Genomic DNA, 20432 nt, shown 5'->3' with positions numbered 1-20432 from the left:
CTAGTTAGTGTTAATAAGTGTAAGTGAAGTGTTACAGTAAGGGCCAACAACATTATATTACACTCAACCTAATATAATAAGGTACATACGGTAGCCTACATAATTATAATGAAGTCAATGTTCCAATGTTTTCAAATAACTTGATAGACCATTGAACACATTTCTGGTAATACTTTAGAAAATACTGTACAATTATGAAAAAGAGAAGCTTCTGATCTGTGATTGAAATATTTTATTAATGACTGTTTTCAGTTATTGCATTGTCAAAACACTGAGCTCAATTTGTCAAAACACTGAGTTCTTTGACTACAACATGACTAGAATGGACATATCAAATCATTGTGTTAACATGTTAAGCAGGGGACATAAGCGCTCCTTTTTATTTACATTAGATATCCAAAGAGTCGCTGTCTTGAAAAGAACATGCCGAGCAGCACAATGAGGATCAAAGACAATTTTGATTCCGTTTCACTATGTACTGTTGGCCATAAATTACACTGACATTTTTCAATCCTTTGTCAAAGCATGTCTTTGGGTGTAGTGTGCGGCCTAATATAGATGAAATAAGTGAAAGATGTTATCTAAGTAAGACAACTCAATCACTCAATCAATCACTCATACAATCAATTGGTCACTCTAACAATACTGGCATGCATGCAGACTGCAGTATGAAAAATGTACAGACTCTTTTCACTTAAAAACCTCTTTTGATGAAGACATCGGGAACACATTAGATCTATGTACAGTACAAGTGTTAGAAAGGGGAATACCCCTCTTTACAGTGCAAAACTATAGGGATCAGTGCATTAGTAGTACAGTTGTACGTTTGTAACCATAGTGACTGACCTCTCATGGCAGACAGGCCTCAACACTGACTACACTGACCTCCTCCCCCCTGCACCTCCGAGCCCCGAACTCACATCCTGTCATTGTCACAACAACAAGCCCATCTCCTGGAGTGACACAGAGGTGGTCGGAGTCTTTGGAACACTCTGCGGGATCTTGACACACACACTTGGTGGCTGATTCTGAAATGAAAAATGAGAATTACAGGGTCAAGTCACACACACACACACAACCACAGACAAGAAATGTAGTCAATCACAGTGAGGTCTAAAATAGGATAGTCCACTCGATACATAACTACAGTACACAGGGTCCCATTCTGGCCCTCCTTTTGTGCTATACAGTATTGGTTATAGCTTCAAGGTATTGAAGCGCTCTAGTTTAAACGAAGACAACGGAATTCAAAGAGGAGACACTTGGGTGAATTTTTGGCACCCGCCTGAAGAGGGTGCTCATGTAGCCTAGCGTTTCTGACATTATGGACTGTCATCTGCATCCGAATTCATCCAGTAAGGTCAACATGAAGACTACAAAGCATTGTGCATATAACCATATAGAAAAATAATTATGAACACTGTCTTTAATCAGTTTAATGTATTCCTTTTTAGTCAGCTTACTGGCCAACATTGTAATTGAAAAGCCCATCGAACCACTACTGGCATATAATGACAGGTAGTCCAGTGGGGGAGTGGTTTGGGGCAGGGTTAACCAGCTACTGTTCCCACCCATTACCTGGCTGTCAGAAGTGTGAACAGCTCTGAATCTTTGAAGCTCTTTTTCACTGCTTAGTGATTTTAGGTGTACCAACATTCACAGAAGCATATCTTCTTCAAATATTAGCAGATTTCAATGCATGGCACATCACCTGAAAGCTTACAATTTATACTTTCATAATCTGTAAAAAACTGAAAAATGACCTTGACTGTGACAGTCACACATGGAAGACCAGACAAGTTTGCAAGCAGGAACTAATATTTATTTTAGGGCTGTCAATCGATTACAAATTTAATCAAGTTAATCACAATAATAGGCTGTGATTAATAATTCAGTTTAAAATACTGCTATTTACTTGTATTGGGGGTGGGGGCATGAAACAAATAGCCTACTGTACATGTGTGGTGTAAGAATAAAGAAATCCATGACAAAGTGGTAAGGAGCCTAAAATTCAGAATCAGGGGCTGGAGCCAGGCTAGAGAAATCATGTATATATATTTTTTTTCTTTTTTACGTACACTCCCATTTGGACCACAGGAGGAATTTGGGGTCAAATTTGGTCGTATAATTTAACATTTTCAAATTTCCAGATTAGTTGCAAGCATTAACGTTGACAGTCCTAATTTATTTACAAAAAGGAATATAATAATACAGGGAAAAAAATGCATGTCAGTAGCATAAGTATGTATGGGTGTGTGGATAACCATAACCACAAATAACGGCTGCACCCACGAGGGGAGGAGGAGAGAGAGTCTGCAGTGCAAAATGGGAAGCTTTATAGGCCAGGAGCCCGACCGGGCCCAGGTATGACTCATGAAGCTTTATAGGCCAGGAACCCCACCGGGCCCAGGTATGACTCATGAAGCTGTTGACTACCTGGAACCTGCAACACACAGAGCACAAGGACACAGGGCCACCTGGTGGAGTGCAGGGGTCATCAACCCCCCCCCCCCCATGATAGAATAATGACTTAATACTGACCAGTCTTGTGAAATCACCCCCCAGCCATCCAATCAAACACCACCTCTGCAAACTCAGCAACCCTAGCACCTGGAGAAGCAGTTAAGACAGGGTAGCACAGAGAGTCAAAGCCAGGGACACAAACGGTACAGCAAAAAATCACATCTCAGGAGCATGGTGCCTGGGACAAAGCATCAGTGACAATGTTATCAGAGCGTTTGATGTGGCAGATATCCAAACAGCAAAAACAAGACCCATCGCATAAACCTGTGATTTGGGCAATGCAACCAAGCCCCCAGGAATGGGGCTGGACGATTTGAAGCTACATGGGCATAGTGGCCAAGCTCTATATTGCAAGCGTTGAGGGCAAATAGCCTATATTGCCTAAGCAAAAGCAGAAAGAGTGGTCCCATGGAACCTTATTTCGGAAAAAGAATATGTACTCTCGTCAATGGCGATAAACAAATAATTTATTGATCCTGTTTGAATTGTACCATACACATATGATGTTTGTCAATTTAGCAGCGTTTTAAGCCTTCTGCTGGATGTGTTATAGGTTACAAAAAAGGTCAACATTTCCCAAATTCCTGAGCTTAATTTCCCACGGTAAATATCCGGAAAGTTAGCGAAATTTTCTGCCATCCACTCCAAGATGTCAGCCAAGCACGCAGCTATGTATGCCTCCACTTGTGTGTCAGAAGGGGGAAATGAGCCATAGTTGATCTGGTATGGAGATATGAACACTACCTTTCACTCACATCAGATAGATGGAATGGACAGGGAGTCACAGTTATCTCCTGTCTAATGGTTGATCTGATATGAAGTCTGATTTATGATCTTGTTGAAATTGGTTGACTTGGCCTTCCAAACTTCTCTCTCAATGCAGTTTTAAAACAAAAATGTATTAGTGATTGGATGTAGCATAGATGGTGATACAAAAGTTATGCTATGCCTCATACTTACACTATATTTAGTTTATTGAATTCCATAATACATTATCTTCAAATCTCTATGTAAACATGGTATTCATTCTTTATGTTATGTACAGAGGACACTTTTGTTACATCTCTTATGAAAACAGAAGCACATCTTAAGTACAGTTGTCATTGTGTACTTGTCTATGCCAGTAATAGATAACATGTGTAGATGCTAATTGTAAAAACTTTTAGAAAAACATAGTGTGAGCTATATTCCCACCAACTTTCAAAGAGAAAGGGTCAATAATAAGACAGAACCATCAGTTTGAAGCAGAATTCAGTGGTCATCTTGCAAAGTGGATGTATAGTTTTGAAAAGTGTGTATTGGCATGGGGTTATAAATCAAGTGATAACACACAGATAGGTAACACTTTATAATAATGATCAGATATAAGGCATTTATAAAACATTTGTTAATAATGAACAAATCATTAACAGATCATTTATAAACATGTGTAAATGATTCATAAATGATTTGTAAATATACTAGTTAAACATTCACAGATGATCTGTAGATGATTTATAACACATTATCAACATTACTTGTAAATGATGTGTTCAACATTAATTAATGTTAGTTAATATGTAGTAAAACATTTGTAAATGATTTTAAGAATGCCTTATTTATTTGTTTTTCATGTTTATTAAATGATTTTTTAAACATTTACTAAAAGTCTACAAATCATTTGTAGACATTATTGCAGCCCCAAATACCGTTATAAACTACTAGTTTATAATGAACTAACCATTAACAAATAATTTATACATGTTTATAAATGAGTCATATATCATTTATAAATACACTAGTTTAACATTCAAACATGATCTGTAGATGATTTATAACACATCATCAACAGTACTTAAATGATTTGTTCAACATTAAATAACATTAGTTAATGTGTAGTAACTCATTTTTAATTGCTTTTAAGAATAACATGTTACACCAATTACTAGACGTCTATGTTTTTCATGTTAAACAAATTATTTGTTAAACATTCATAAAACATCTACAAATCATTTGTAATGATTTTGTAATGTAATGATTTTGTTGTAATGTAAATTCACCTGTTAACTTTCGCTTTCACACCAGCGGACCAAAGTATTTTTGGTGGCAGACCTATATCATGTCGTCATCGCTTGCATGGGGGTGCGTCTCCCTATACTTGACACTGATTGGTTTGTGGATGATCACGCGTCTGTTTGATCCGAAAGTGCGAACCTTTGATTTCACATTAGGCAGCAGCGAACTTTGGTTCGAGCCGAGACCACCTCTTGAGGTCGCATCAAAGACCGAGTCTTTGATCCGCGCATCATGGTCAATTTGGTTTCACCTGTCAATTTGGTTCGGATCAAACTGGAAAGTCTGAAAGTCCGGACTAAACAACGTAGGTGTGAAAGGGTCCTAGTTAACGTTAGCTGGCTAAAGTTGCTAGATAGCTAGTTGCAGGGGTGCAAACTCATTGAAAAATGGGTTGCAAAACTAATGATAGAATTTCTCAGTAACAGCCAAACTCCTTTACATCCCATGCAGTTTGGGTTTCGACCATACCATTCTACTGAGACTGCACTGGCAATGTTCAAATGTCATTTGGATAAAAATAGTTGTGTTGGTGCTGTTTTTTGGATTTGAAAAGAGCTTTCGACATCGTCAACCACAAGGTGCTCTTATCCAAACTGGCTTGGTTTAATTTTTCCTCTGAAACCATCAAACGGTTCGCATCCTACCTGTCATGTAGGCAACAATGCATTGTGGTGGACGGTGTCAGCTCGTCGTACCTGTGCTGTCCAGTAGGGGTTCCCCAAGGGTCAATACTGGGACCCATTTTATTTTCATTACACATTAATGACTTACCGGATTTTTGTTTCAATGTTGATGTCCAGCTCTACGCTGATGACACTGTAATCTTCACTAAGGCTAAGAACCCAGAAGAGGCAGCACGTCTTATAATAAGCTCTCACACACATTCAAACCTGGCTCACCAGGTCCTGTCTTATTTTAAATGCCAAAAAACGGTATGTTTATTTTTGTCAAAGCAACCTTCATCCACGATGCTCACACACTCTATATCTAGGTGTGTTCATAGACTCCAAACTCTCCTTCAAGTACCATGTGAAAATGTTGTCAAAAAAAGTAAAATTCCATCTTTATAAGTTCAAGCAAATTAAGGGTTCTCTTTCTGATGCAGCTGCTCTGATGTTTCTACACTTTATGATCCTATCACATCTGAGCTACTGTATAACCAGTTGGTCTATGTCAGGTGCAACAACATTGAAACCAGTTGAACGCCTATACAAAAAAGCATTAACAATTTCTGGACAGAAAACCTTTTACTTATCACCACTGCAACATTTTAGCAAAATACAACATGCTAAGCTTTGAAAACTTCAGTTATTTCTCCTCTGTGCTTGATCTACAAAGTGCTTCATGGTCTAGCACCACCCCTTTTGAATGAGTTTATCAAATACAGATCCACCATCAACCTAACTCGGCTCACAAGAGCCGTTGCAAATGGGGACTGTGTGATTACCTTTAGAAAAACCTCTTTCAGTCAAAATGTTCTATCTTATAAGGGGTCCACAATCTGGAACAGCCTCCCCTTAATCATAAGGGATTGCCCCACTCTTGCCACCTTTAAGGGGCATCTAAAGGTGTGGCTTAGAGCCAACCAAAAGTGTGAACACTTTTAACTGCATGCCATTTTTCTATGTTCTAACCCTAACCCTAACCCTAGCTAACTCATTGCTGACCTGGGAAATCTGTGGAGTCTTTTTGTTTCGATGTTTTACCAGCGACTCCGGTTCCTCTGAAAAGGACGTTTCCTCTTGAAATTAATAAAGTTTGAATCCACTAGAGCGCCGATTTGTACACCCGTAGACGCAACAGCCAGACATCTTGATGGTATATAAAATACTAGTCTTTGCACTAAAATACTGCTCCTTACTGCTCCTTGCTCTGAATTTGTCTGTCTCCCCCTGCTACTGGTTCAAGAATGTGTGCGCATACTTGTGCTGACGTAAGCTGTAAAAAGGTCTATAATAAACAAATATGACCCCGCTCGTTTATTTATGGCCGGTGGCTCTACCGCATCAATTTAATAACTGACAGAACCACCAGGTAACCACATTTTTACACAGCTTCTATAACATCCAGTGACATAAATACTATCCTGTCAGGGTTTGAACCTATGACGTCCAGTTTGAGAGGCAAACTCCCTAACCACCAAGCCATTGAATATCTGGGAAACATGAAGTGTCATAGATGTTTTGGGACCACTGCCTCTTGTGGTAGCAACAGAGAACTGCAGGTCAACAACCCGACGGAGGCACGGACAAACCGGCCTTCACTCTTCTTGGTGCGGGCTTACGCCTCGCACAAAAATGTTTTAAAGTGATCATGTTCAACTTTTGAAATGCAAACATCTTTTAACATGAGCTTTAGTTCGGAAAATGGATTGCGGTAATGTGATATACGTTGGGTGAATAGTTTAAAGATATCAAATCCTATTTAGACCGGTATGGTCCTTTAATACACAGAATGTGCTTATTCAATTTTTTACACTTATTAACATTAAGTGCTGACTAGAGGCATATGTCATGGTTTCTATGTCTGACCAGCCATTAAAGGAGAATCTGTTTCGACAACCCGGACCTTATTTACGGCATATTATAAGACATTTGACTCACCGAGATAACTTTGGTGTAATTCGGAGGCCTGTAGAAGACATTTAAAATCCAGCGCGGGCCAAGTATATCCATGTGCTGGCGGACGGGGCACCAAGAATGCAGCTTCTAAAAAATGTATTTTCTGCCACGAAACGGTTGTTTTCATCAATCTATTTTTATGAATCGCTAGTTGTGCTCCCATAGATGAGGGCTTGTTGTGGTTTTCACATGCCTCTGTAATATGATCTTTAGAAACATCTTTAGAAACGAAATAAAGCTTCCCCACTTGCTCCAGCACGCATGCGCAGAGCAGTGCGCAGACTGACTATTCTCCGTCTGTAGGCTACACTCGCGGCTCACATTCTCTACGCTATGATCGGCATCCATTATATTCTAAGTCATCTTCTATATCCTCAAAATCTGATATAAAAAATATTCAGCCATATTGCACACAATATTCCAGGCACCAACAAGCCGATCGTAGCGTAGAGAATGTGAGCCGCGAGTGTAGCCTACACTTAATATAGTAGAAAACAAGCTCTGTCAAACCTGAGAAGACAATTAAAATACTGCTTAAGAGTAATACTTTTAACTGTCCCTAGATCACTGTCTTAGTCCTTTTGACAAGAGAAGCTGGACTTGTTTGGGATCAATCATCAAGCGCCCCCCTCACCCCGAAATTCACAGTGAATTCCTGGACTGCAATGGATCTTTTTGTCAATAAAATGAATTCTTGCTGTGGTTATATGGGGTAGGTATGTATGCAAAGTTGATTCCTGCTACAGTAGGACTTGAAAAATGCACCAGGTTCTTTTAAAAAGACTAGTCTCTACCTGTGGGCAGGGACCAATTAGAGACAAATAGATTTTTTTTTTTTAATCTTTAAAAATATAAAAAGCAATTACCTTTTGTAGTACAGTAGATGTCTGGCAAATTCTGTGTGAAACTGGGGTCCTGGCCACAGAGGGAGTTCCTTTTTCTTTAGTTTTTTCTCTTTACAATCCTGTTCTGTGATGCCAGTTTGTAGTAACATTTAGTCTTAAACTACAGTATACTTGGAACACTTTGTCAATACAATCAAATTCAGTAATGAAGAAACACCAGAGTCCACAGGCGATCAACAGAGGCTGTTTATTTTCACAAGAGCAAATACACAGTCTTAGTGAGTGTCCTACAATAGACTACAGAAGCTCTTTGTACATACTGTACACCAGTTTTGTAATTCTTTCTTTCTTTCTATCAGTTATCACAGGCTTCCATCAGTTGTCACAGGTGGCTTTCAGATTTAAGCTTTCAGCTTATTAAAAGTTAGGGCAGTGCCCACTCTTCTGTCCAATATTTTTAGGTTTTTCCAATTGTAACTGTTGATTCAGCTGTCTGGTGCTTATCTAAATTTAATTTACACCTTATCGGTCCCACTTTCTGTGGGCCACTGTCCACTTCTTCCCAGTGTTAATTTTGACAGCAAATTATGATTTTGTTTTAGTCATAGTCTTTTGACTAAAATGCCATTTAGTTTTAGTCATATTTTAGTCATCTGACTTGTTTTAGTTTTAGTCTAGTTTTAGTTGACTAAATATCATTACGATTTTAGTCGACGAAATCTACCATAGATTTAGACAACTCAAATTTAACAGGCTTAGTTCAATCAATCAAGTTGGATTTATATAGCGCCCTTCATGAAACCCAGAGCGCTTTACAGAGTCCAGTATTCATTCAGACACAGTCATATAGGTGGTGGTAAGATACATCTGTAGCCACAGCTGCCCTGGGGCAGATACAGATACAGCTGCCCTGGGGCAGATACAGACACAGCTGCCCTGGGGCAGATACAGACACAGCTACCCTGGGGCAGATACAGACACAGCTGCCCTGGGGCAGATACAGACACAGCTGCCCTGGGGCAGATACAGACACAGCTGCCCTGGGGCAGATACAGATACAGCTGCCCTGGGGCAGATACAGATACAGCTGCCCTGGGGCAGATACAGATACAGCTGCCCTGGGGCAGACTGACAGAAGCGTGGCTGCTTCTGTCACAGTTTCATAATGAAGCATTCCTCTCCCCCAGTCTGATGCTAACTGTGTTTGTGCCTGATATAGCAAGCTATAACATGATCCTGTCAGCTCTAGTTGGCTAGTCAGGCTAGCTAACATCAGGCACAGGCTAGCTAACCCAGACTATCTTACCCAGACTATCTTACCCAGACTAGCTAACCCAGACTAGCTAACGCTAGATACCCCCGCCAGCAGCCCCACTTGTTGCTAGCTAACCTGTGCTAACATTAGCTAGCCACTAACGTTAGCGTTGCAATGATCAGACACTTCAGTTCTCCCCCGCCACAAACCTACATGAAACACTGGTTTCTTTTAGCTTGTATTGTATTTGAAGTATTTCAGAAACACACCAGCCTGGTTTTAGCTAATCCAGTAACGTTAGCCGGGGGTGGGGGGGTGCTTACCTTCCAGTGAATTTCGGGATGACTGTTCTCCAAATGTCGCTTTAAGTTTGTTGTATTTTTGCCAGTAATTTTCACCCCACACGGTTTACAAATGGTTTTGTTTTCCTTTGCATCAAATATGAAGTTTATCCAGATGTCTGCTCTCCTCTTTCTCCCGGTGTGTGAACGAGACAAAGACATTTCTGAACTGTGGTAATTTACTGAACAGGTCAGGCGCAGCAGTCTGCTGTTAGTTGACTTCCCGCCTAGGCTACCTGTAGGTTATTATATTATATATAGGGCTAAATACACACAGGCTACCTGTAGGTTATTATATTATATATAGGGCTAAATACACACAGGCTACCTGTAGGTTATTATATTATATATAGGGCTAAATACACACAGGCTACCTGTAGGTTATTATATTATATATAGGGCTAAATACACACAGGCTACCTGTAGGTTATTATATTATATATAGGGCTAAATACACACAGGCTACCTGTAGGTTATTATATTATATATAGGGCTAAATACACACAGGCTACCTGTAGGTTATTATATTATATATAGGGCTAAATACACACAGGCTACCTGTAGGTTATTATATTATATATAGGGCTAAATACACACAGGCTGCCTGTAGGTTATTATATTATATATAGGGCTAAATACACACAGGCTACCTGTAGGTTATTATATTATATATAGGGCTAAATACACACAGGCTACCTGTAGGTTATTATATTATATATAGGGCTAAATACACACAGGCTACCTGTAGGTTATTATATTATGGCTAAATACACACAGGCTGCCTGTAGGTTATTATATTATATATAGGGCTAAATACACACAGGCTACCTGTAGGTTATTATATTATATATAGGGCTAAATACACACAGGCTACCTGTAGGTTATTATATTATATAAAGGGCTAAATACACACAGGCTGCCTGTAGGTTATTATATTATATATAGGGCTAAATACACACAGGCTACCTGTAGGTTGCATCCAACTTGTTCTATTAATATATCCATGATCCAACTGCGCATGCGCACATCCCGAACCTCCACATTCTGATTTGAACTTTTCCCATACGTCCCTCCATAACCATTGTCTAGTTTTTATTTGTTGACGAAAATGTGAATAGATATAGTCATAGTTTTTGTCATCATACATTCATTTTTATTTAGTTATCGTCTCGTGACGATAACCCAAAAAATGTCGTTGACGAATAGTTTTCGTCATAGTTCTCGTCAACGAAATTAACACTGCTTCTTCCAAGGACTCTATTCATCCTAGTATCTTTAGTCTTATCCACTCTTCAAGAACTCTATTCTATCAATAGTTTTAATATTCTACTGCATGTTCACTTATCATATCCTGATTTATATGCCTGTCATATGGTCCCTCACTTCCTAGTCCCTATGGTCAATCTTACACACTATCTTAGCATCCCAGTCTGGTATCCTTAGTCTGCTCTGCGACTACTCTGTGAGAACCAAGGCCAAGCTTCTGATTTACACACACAATGCCTGTATGTCTGTATGTCTGTATTGAATCACCTATCACTAAGATACACAGAGTGCATATACTTTCTTTATTTCTGATGCATGTGAAGACTATTAACATATCTAAATGCATGGGAACACTGCTTAAAACTTCTAAATACATAACAGCTCCAAGCATAGAAGCCTTTCTTTTGACAATACAGAAGACATCTTATTTCATTCCGGGTGACTGTCCTTATATAGTGTTAGTTATCTAGCTACGGTATCTTGCTAATGACAGCTAGCTAACAATAGATGGCTAATGTTACTGTAGCTAACTAGCCTCGCTTTTAGTCAGTAAGCATAGCTAATGCTGACATTAACTGCTGTTACGTGAAATCAAGCTACTTTTGTTAAATTCAAGGACATTTTCAGAATTTAGCATTATAAAGCCATGTTAAAAGGTTATTTACGATCATATACAGCGGCCGATATAAAAGTTTCGTCAAGCGGTGCACTCTCGAGATATAGCCCGTCGATGGATCCATAGGTGCATAGACAAAATCCCTCCAAAAAACCCATTAACTCTTGTTTTCAAAGACAGTAAACTCATCGAGTAGTCAATGGTGTCTGTTGATGTTCTGACAAAAAAATCGCCACAAAGTATGCTTCCAATCAGGTTTTATTAATTAAATTTTGGTAGTCATATGAGACCGTTCTTTGGTGATGTTGGGGATGATGAGGAGGTGCACCCTCGTGCTCAGGAGCCTGTGGAGCACAGCCAGTCTGTGTTATACAGTACTGTACATCCCGTTCAGTAGAAGCCGGTCCTGAGGGGTCCTAGGGTGGGAATGGGGGGGGGGCTCAGCCATCTAGTGAGCACCTCGCAGATGACGATACCGGCAGCAAGAATGAGGAACATGATCAACACAGCCAAGCCACGCCGAAGAACCAGCTGTCTGACTGAGAGAACCACCCCCACCGTAGTGACGGCTGTCTCTTCCACCAAGCCTTCCATGTCTGTGATCCCCTCTGAGGTCTGTTCGCTGGAGACTGGAGGCAGGCTCTGGGTGGAGCCTGGAGTGGGGAGGAGGGGTTGTGGAGAGAAAGAGAGGTAACTCGTACAAAAACAGCCGCAGTAGTGTCGCCAGAACTTAAGCGGAACTGTGGAAGTTGTATGGAACTGGAACTGAGGAGTTACCTCCGATCGTGTTGTCCTCTCCAGGGACCTGGATTCCAGCCCTCACCAGGGCCTGGTCCCACACGCCAACCACAAAACGGTTAGTACAGACTAGACTACACAACATGCAGATTATGGAAACAGATTAACCTAGTATGCATTTGTTAGCATTTTAGCAATGCTATTGGAAACAAACAGATACAATGTTGCCTACTATACCTCATTAGTAGCCTTCTTCCAGTCCAGTTTCCATAGGAAAATTATGAAGAACACCATCTGGAGGACAACACAGAGGAACAGGCCCGTCCACAAGCCTACAACAGGCAGAGGGACACAGTCAATAAACTTCTCCTTCAGAAATTACTTCCCGAGACGACAAAGTGCTACTGAATACTCACCTATGATGCGCATTTTTGCAGCAAACATCAAGGGCACTCCAATGGGGAAGCCTACAAAGTAGTAACCCACCAAATTACACACGGCACCAATCATCTGCTTCCCTGCTCCTCTCACAATACCGCCAGTTACTACCTGGGGACACATACAGTTTAGCTCCCGCAACAAGCAACAAACAAACACACATTTGCTGTGCCCAACATCATTAGTAGTTGCTCACCATTATTGTATCAGTCAGATGAAAGAAGGCATACATGATCATGACATCAGCAACCCTCTGAACTATGTAGCTGAAAGAGATGGAGAGAGAAATTCATAGAAACCTGTCATAGAATCCTCCTCAGAGTCCTCTGGACTCACAGCCATGTTGCTTTAGATGTAATGCTTCCATACTGGAAGGAGGACCATGCAGAACTGAGGAGTTTTATAGGCGAGGTGAAAAAAGAGAGCCAGTGTTCCCAGAAGTGGGTAGTCATGAAGTGTTTCTTTATTTGTTTGTGTGTGTGTGTGTGTGTCATAGGCGATTTTACCGTCTGAGAATAGGGGGGGCAACATTTTGACGTGAGAAAAAAAAAACAGTTCTGCCGTCCCATCCCGTCCCATCTATTTACAAAGAATGCCAGTTGTGAACAGTATGCTAATAAGAAATCCGTATGTTTCAATTCAATATGCACAACGCATCAAACTTCATCTAGACACCACGAGCATGTCAATATGACGTTATGACGAGCACATACCCAACATCACAACATCAAACTGCAACTGCCTGCTGGTGCTAGCTTCCTCGCCGATGGTGATGTTGCTATTGCTAGTGCTAGCTTCGATAGCCTCTGGAGCACTTCTGCATTCGATTGCACCTGCTGCGGTGTCATTTCGAGTGGTAGCTTCTTCATTAGCATTGCCAGTTTTTTTTTTTTTATGAAGAAGTGGTCAATTGTTTTTATAGCTCTTTTCGCCATTGTGAGCAGGTTGGCTAGTTGTAGCTTGTTGAGCACTGAGCAGTACAGTCAGATCTCATTTTTTTCCGGTAACAGATCAAACAGGAAATAGTTGAGGTCGACGGACGAGTTGTGCCATTGGTGGATTATGAATATATATCTTTGAAATCGAGAGTTTAACATGTTTTTGAATGATTTTTCAAGATGCCCATCCACATCCATTGTATGACCAAAACAGTGGTAGAGCAATTATCAACTTTCTCGAAAATACTAGCTTTGTCAACGTTTTGATCTGAACCATTGTATATGATCATAAGTAACCTTAAAACAGGGCTAAACATGCATTTTCCCTTTACTACTCCTTTAAGCAACCCTTTGTATGGGAGTTAAGTACTTTGGAGCACCCATGATTGCAATTAGCCATGTACACTTTCTAGCGCACGCCTGGCATGACGGTGCCTTCGTCTGGCTACAATAACCCTGGAGAGCCTGGGCATGTCAGCCCCTTATGTGTTACACTTACAACCATCTGAATGCCCTTTGTTCTTAGATCTTGAATATAGTCGGATCTTTCCCCAGTGTTTCAAGCTTTTCTCCATATTTCAGGACACAGATTGGATCAATGAAAACAGACCAGTTTTGCAGAAAATATCAGTTCTGTTTGTTTCTGTGCATCACAGCTGGCTGAATTTATTTTTTAATCCCCCTCTCTATATATTTCACCCCTTAATATCATCCAATATCAACTAAAAGATCTGTAAAAAAAAAAAAAATCAATATCATTCAAACTTCACAAGTTCTGAGGAGAGACAGGAGAGAGTGTGCGCTGACTGCTGGAGTTAATACCAGCTTTTTAAAAGTGGTACTGTATTTGCACATCTCTAACCGCGTGTGGCAGTTAGCTCATTGTCATTTGTCTCCTTCTTCCGCTTACTCTGCTCGGCCCCGACCCAGTCCAATTATTATCATTATCATTTATTATTATTATTGTGCATATATTATTGTTCAATAATTTCTTGTGGAATTTCTTGTGAAATGTGAACACAAATAGACATTAAATGTGTGTGTGTGAGTGAATGAGTGAGTGAGTGTGTGTGGCAGATGCCAGGAGGAGCCTGGGGTCTCTGTAGAGGGCTCATAGTCCAGTGTGCAATGAGTCAGAGAATGACGGATGGCATGGCTGGTTATTGCCTGATACAGTAAGTTACTGGCTGTTAGGTAAGCATGACAAAAAAGTCTGGAAGCATTTAGTTCATGGGTGCTGCACACAAGGCTTAGTGTATTGCTCAAGGACACTTCGGGGATCAAACCGGGGACCTGCAATCGCCATCCGGCCACTCTACCTCCCGAGCTACGTGCTGCTGTTCTATGTTTTATGTAATGTTATTCTCTGTGTTTTATGTGTACCTAATGTCTTTTATTTGATTCTGTCACTGAGCATATTATCATCGACTTTGACCTTGAGCAGGCGGCACTGTGTGTGTGTCTGTGTATAAAATGACAGTAAATGTGTAACATAATTTTAACGAGTCTTGCTCAATGGTGAGTAGCACTAAAGAGAGGAACACAGTGATTCGGGTGTCAAAGTTCGGAAACTGGGAACAGTCATCCACCACAGACACTCTGAAACTCTATCTATCACAATTCATGATAAGCAACCTGAAACACATTTTACATGTGATCTATAATACAGTAGATCTTTATCAGCGAGCTTAAAATGAATACAACAGCTAGATGTGAAATCAGAAAAACATCAACACAAAATAGAAAAAATGGTCGTGGGCATCACTGGTCAGATCGGGAACTATATTCCTCTCTCAAATGTTTAATGGCCACGTCAGTCCTCATCCATATGTAATTGAGATAACACGAAAAGTATGCATGATATACCCCTACGCTCATGCAGACCGAGTCTATGTGTGTCTTTGCCACCGAATAGCTCTAGATCCAGATCCTCCAGGGTGACTGGACAAGGTCAGATACGTGGACAGGTCAGAGGGCAAACCCGTCTACTTGCAGCACTGTATAAGAAAACAGAATCATCAGAACACGCAGATGTAGATGCATTATAGATTATTGAGGTTACACTCAAGAGATTGTGTGTTTGTGTGAGCAAGTGTATGAACAGATGGATTGTGTTTTATATTTGTGTGTGTGTGTGTGTGTGCACACATGCACCCTTGTGTGTTACCTGTGTGATCTTCTTCCAACGGGACACTACAGCAAGTAAGACGGTGCAGAACACCACCACCAGCCCTGCTATCATGGGCATTAGAGGGAACGTCTGAGTCTTATCTGCAAACAGGGGGAGGGAGGGGAGAGAAAGGGGACCGGAGGATAGAAGACAGAGAAGTTGTTGAAAGAGAGGGATTTTGGGAAGAATGGCGAGATTAAGATATAGTTGTGTACTATTTTAGGAGGGGAAACGGCCCTTCACTGTACTGTGATGCAACCCATGTTATGTTTGAGTAGGAGTATAGTGCATTCTGGGAGTCTAGCTGCATACTGACCGGTGACAGTGACCTGGAAGGACTTGCTGTGTGTTCCGTGGTTGAGCGATGTGACACAGCTGTAGGTCCCCTGGTGCACGCTTCTCTCCACGCGGTGGACCACTAGTCGTGACACATAGCCATTGTTGGTCACCGTGAAGCTGCCCTCAGACAGATGCAGGACAGCGCCATCCTGTTTCCATAACACGGAAACCGGGGGGTTGGCCTGGACATCACACTCCAGTGCAAGCTCTGCCTCCTCTTCCACCGACTTCTTCTCCACCCCAGAAAGCAGTGGAGCATCTGAGTAGGAAGTTCAGTTACCTTTGAGTTTGCAATTTTAGTACTGTTCTATTTTGCTGTACTGAGAAAACTAAAGCAAACTTTAAGTATAGTATTTGACAGTATTTGACATGTATTTGATACTTATTTGACATTTATTAGACCCAGGTCTGCCTCTTGATGACTCACAGATGACATCCAGGGTGAGTGAAGTGTTGATGCTGGCATCTCCCTTCAGCTGGCAGGTAAAGATGGCCGCCTGGTCCTCTCGGGTGATGGGAGTGACACAGAGGCTGCTACGGTCCAGCTTGTTGCCCTCTCCCAGGCTGACCAGCGCCCCGTTCCTCCACCACTGTAGCTCCACCCCAGCCCCGGCCAGGGAGTCCCCCTGAGACAGGCAGGTCAGAGACACAGTCTGCTCCGGCTTAGTCTGAACCACACCATCGCTCACTGGCGGCTCAGACTGGATCACCAGCCCTGGACCAGAGAGAGGGGAGGCTGAGGAGAGAGAGAAGTTGGGAAGAAAGAGATGGTGGGGAGGGGAGATAGGCAAACAGAGACAAATGAGAAGTACATTCGACAAATGAAGAACTTGTTTTGATGAGAGTCGAGAGCTGATGAATGAACGCACACTATTCAAATGATAAAGAGTTTTGTGGTGAAAAGTGAAATGTGAACGGTCGGACTTTGAGAAAGAGCAGTGAGAACGAATGACGCCAGGTTTGGTTAGAGGAGAAACAGGACATTGAAAGTGCAATGTGACAGGTCGCTCACCTGTGGTCTGGGCTGTAGAGTACACCACCAACTGGAACAGACAAGCTGTCAAAAATAGCCTCATTGCACCCATAATCCAGCAGTCAGCCTGGGCAGAGCAGAGCGAGAAGTAAGTAGATGAGGCTCCTTGTTCAGAGTTAGAGATTACAGGTTTTATATTATATACCAGCGTTGCTCCTGGCATTTTATGAGGCAAACAAGTAGAAAGAAAATCACAGAGGTATTGCGACATCAGTCGAGAGAAACAGGGAGGGAGAGAGAGAGAGATGTCAGAAATAAAAGAGAAATACTGTACCTACCTGAATGATCAGAGTAGGATACTCACAGAAGCACGGTGTGAGAATTCTCCAATAGTTCTTCAAAGGTATGCTGGTTGTTTTCTGATGGTCCAGTAAAGGCTCACTGATGGTTGTGAGTACAGTAGGTTCCAGTCTGAGAAGTGCAGGTTGTAAAGGTCTGTCTGTGCCTTCTACTGCCTTATATACCTCACCTAAGCGCAGGGAATTTACAGCTTTTTACTAGAATATGATTCTCCTTTCCTCTCCCACGCTCTCTTTTTCATTGCTTTTCTTGTCTGTCCAGTCTCTTTCTCGCTCCTCCCCCCCCCCCCCCAAACACACCTGGTTTCTCTTCCTCAACCGTTTATAGAGACACTTTGAATTGTGCAAACATGGGAAAGTATGGTAGTACCCTGTCATACATGTTATTTTGGCTGATTCTTATGTGTGCTTATGTTTATGATCAAGACGATGCAGGAAATATAAAGTTTCTGCGTCAGGTCTTCATGTATTCCTGTAGTTTGTGTGCCCGGACATATTAGCACTAAAGAAAGAAGATCAAATGAAGGTTTTTGATAAACTGTGTGCTTGAGACAGTCTCTCTAGAACACAGAGTCAGTGTAGGCGTGGCTCTGTTGTTGGCTGAGAGTTCAATGATGAAGAAAATGTTAGTATGGTAATTCTAAGCAGTAAAAGGAGAGGCTGCAGCAGTAGTCAAGGTCAGGCTCAGAGGGTTGGGTTAGGTGCTACCTTGGAGGCTGGCTGAGTGTGTGTGTGTGTGTGTGTGTGTGTTTGCGTGTGTGTCAATCTGTACGTGTAGATGAATGTATTTGTGTCTTCAAGGCAGCACTACATCTTTTGTCCGTCAGAGGCCGGCATTGACACAGCTACAGTATTAGCTTGGGGGGTGCTCACTGTCTGACAGCCGGCCAGCCAGGGACCCAGGGAGTTCCCACACCAGCTTGTCCGCTAGCATGCCCTTTGCCATTCAGTCTCTGCATAATCGACAATCCTCCCTATTCAGTTTCTGCATAATCAACAATCGTGAACATTACAATCCTGAACACAAGCTGAAAGGATCTACGAGGGAGGTTGCCCCTGCCATAGGCTGGCCCCCGTAGAGGAAAATTGATAAAGACCTCAAAAATGGGTAATTTATCCTGAAATATTAAAGAGAAGGAGAGAAGAAAGGCATCACAGGCTTTGCACTCTCCCTGTTTGCATCCTACTGTACCTGACAGGTCGCTCCTACCAATTGACATTGAGAGGGTCCGTGTCGGAACCACATAACTTTAGTCTGACTACAGGAGTTCCACAAGAGTCAGTCCTGGGTCCTCTTCTTTTCTCCCTCTACACTACATCTCTGTGTTCTGTCATTCACTCGCATTGCTTCTCCTATGGTTCTGTCATGGGGTCTGGGATTGGAGTTGGGCTGCGTCTTGGCGCACAGCTGCAAAGGGTTTGATCATTAGGCTAGAGTGCCTCCTCCTTGTTACGTGCCAGGAAAAGTTGGGGTGGGGCTGTGTCAGGGCGCGCAGCGGTAGGCAATCCCCAATCAAGTAGGAGAGGATGATTTAAAACTGTTTGGTGAAGCGCAAACGAGGAATCGTTTTTGGACTGGGGAAGAGACGGTCGGGGACGGGAGACGTCTCGATCCCTGCACAGGACATTTTCTGTTTAGTTTTGTTTATGTTCTATTATTTGTGTTGCGCATTGGGAGTAGGCTATTGGCTGTAGAGGGAGAGAGAGACTGATCCACTGGGACGCTACAGACTAGATCTGGCTGCAGTCGGAGTCGCCAGCTATTCTCCACCAAGACAAGACTACAACCACAGCGACGTTCCAGACCTTGAGTGGGCGTCTGAGAGGAGACCCAGGAGAAGACGGTCGATAGAGGGGAGAGCTGCTTACTAAAGGTAGAGGGGTGGTGATCCGGTTACACCCCTCTTCCAAGTTAAGTTTCCCCTACTGCAAATGCCCATGTTCCTGATTGGTGTGTCTGCCGATAACCTGTGGTTTACTGCTGAGCCTGTTCCTGAAAGCCCTTCTCTCCCCTGCCCTGTAGATCATCGCTGGACCCGGTAGGCGAGCCAGGCTGGAACTGCTCGCAGTACATCCTTAAACCGGCCACAAGAGGGTGCAGAAGAGGCGGATGAGCAGAGACTGGGGTTGGCCAATGGGGTTGTTTCTTTTCTTTTTTTGTGGGGATTTAAGTCTTGCAGGGGGAAGGAGTCAAGACTTTAAACTCCCCACCGTAAATATGTTTGTCCTGTCTTAGGCCCCTTCGTGAATTCCCTCTTTTTGAATGACTGCGACACATAGCTGTGCCCCAATATATAGCCGATGCTCTGGGTGTGTCCCAGCCCCTCCGAGGCCCTATCTTTTCACTATCTTTTCCACTGAGTGCAGTGTTATTTTGCTTTGCAGTGCTATTCTTGAAAATCGAGTTTTTGCAGTGCCATTCATTGTAGTGCCCCTGGGGGATTTCTCACTGTTAGTAGCTGCGGGTGATTGTGATGTTGAGTGCAGTGATGGGCAGCTACCATCCTATTTAGGCGGGAGGGCTGGGGCTGACTGTAGGGAGGTGAGAGGAGGAGAACGGGGTTGCAGTTGGTGGCAGGGCTGACTAATAGAAGGAAGTGAAGGAGCTCTGCTGAGATTTTACGTAGGCTATTCTAATGTATTATGATGCTCCTGTAATAAAGACTATTTTTTCCAGAATACTTTGGTCCTGGTTTTCTGTGTGGGAGGTTGGTCAGAGAGATCCAAAACCCTGTGTGGGTGGAGAAGGGTGTCCCAAACTGTGACAGTTTCTCCGCCAATGACACCCAGCTGGTCCTGTCATTCCCCCCCTCTGACACACAAGTGGGGGCATTGCTGCATGCTTGGCTGACATCTGAGAGGATGGCAACACACCACCTCAATCTCAGCCTGAAACTGAGCTGCTGTTTCTTCTGGGTACTGTAAGGGCTGCCCACACCGCGACCTGGCCATCAC

At 42.4% G+C, this 20432-nt stretch overlaps 1 protein-coding gene across 1 annotated transcript; it reads right to left on the bottom strand.

The window, feature by feature from the left end:
• Window positions 1-15501: 15501 nt before the first annotated feature.
• tmigd1 (transmembrane and immunoglobulin domain containing 1) lies at window positions 15502-17523 on the bottom strand. The gene is made up of 6 exons (XM_084450500.1): window positions 17483-17523; window positions 17158-17245; window positions 16573-16881; window positions 16123-16404; window positions 15804-15907; window positions 15502-15633 (listed from the first exon to the last, which is right to left on the bottom strand). Exons 2-6 carry the CDS (start codon window positions 17228-17230, stop codon window positions 15622-15624), a joined length of 780 nt encoding a protein of 259 aa, XP_084306626.1. The 5' UTR covers window positions 17231-17245; window positions 17483-17523; the 3' UTR covers window positions 15502-15621.
• Between the last annotated feature and the right edge of the window lie 2909 nt (window positions 17524-20432).

The sequence above is a fragment of the Borostomias antarcticus genome, assembly GCF_949987555.1.
Source record: "Borostomias antarcticus genome assembly, chromosome: 15".
Lineage (NCBI taxonomy): Eukaryota > Metazoa > Chordata > Actinopteri > Stomiiformes > Stomiidae > Borostomias > Borostomias antarcticus.
Note: the sequence above shows the minus strand (reverse complement) of the source record. Positions and strands in the feature narration are given on the sequence as shown.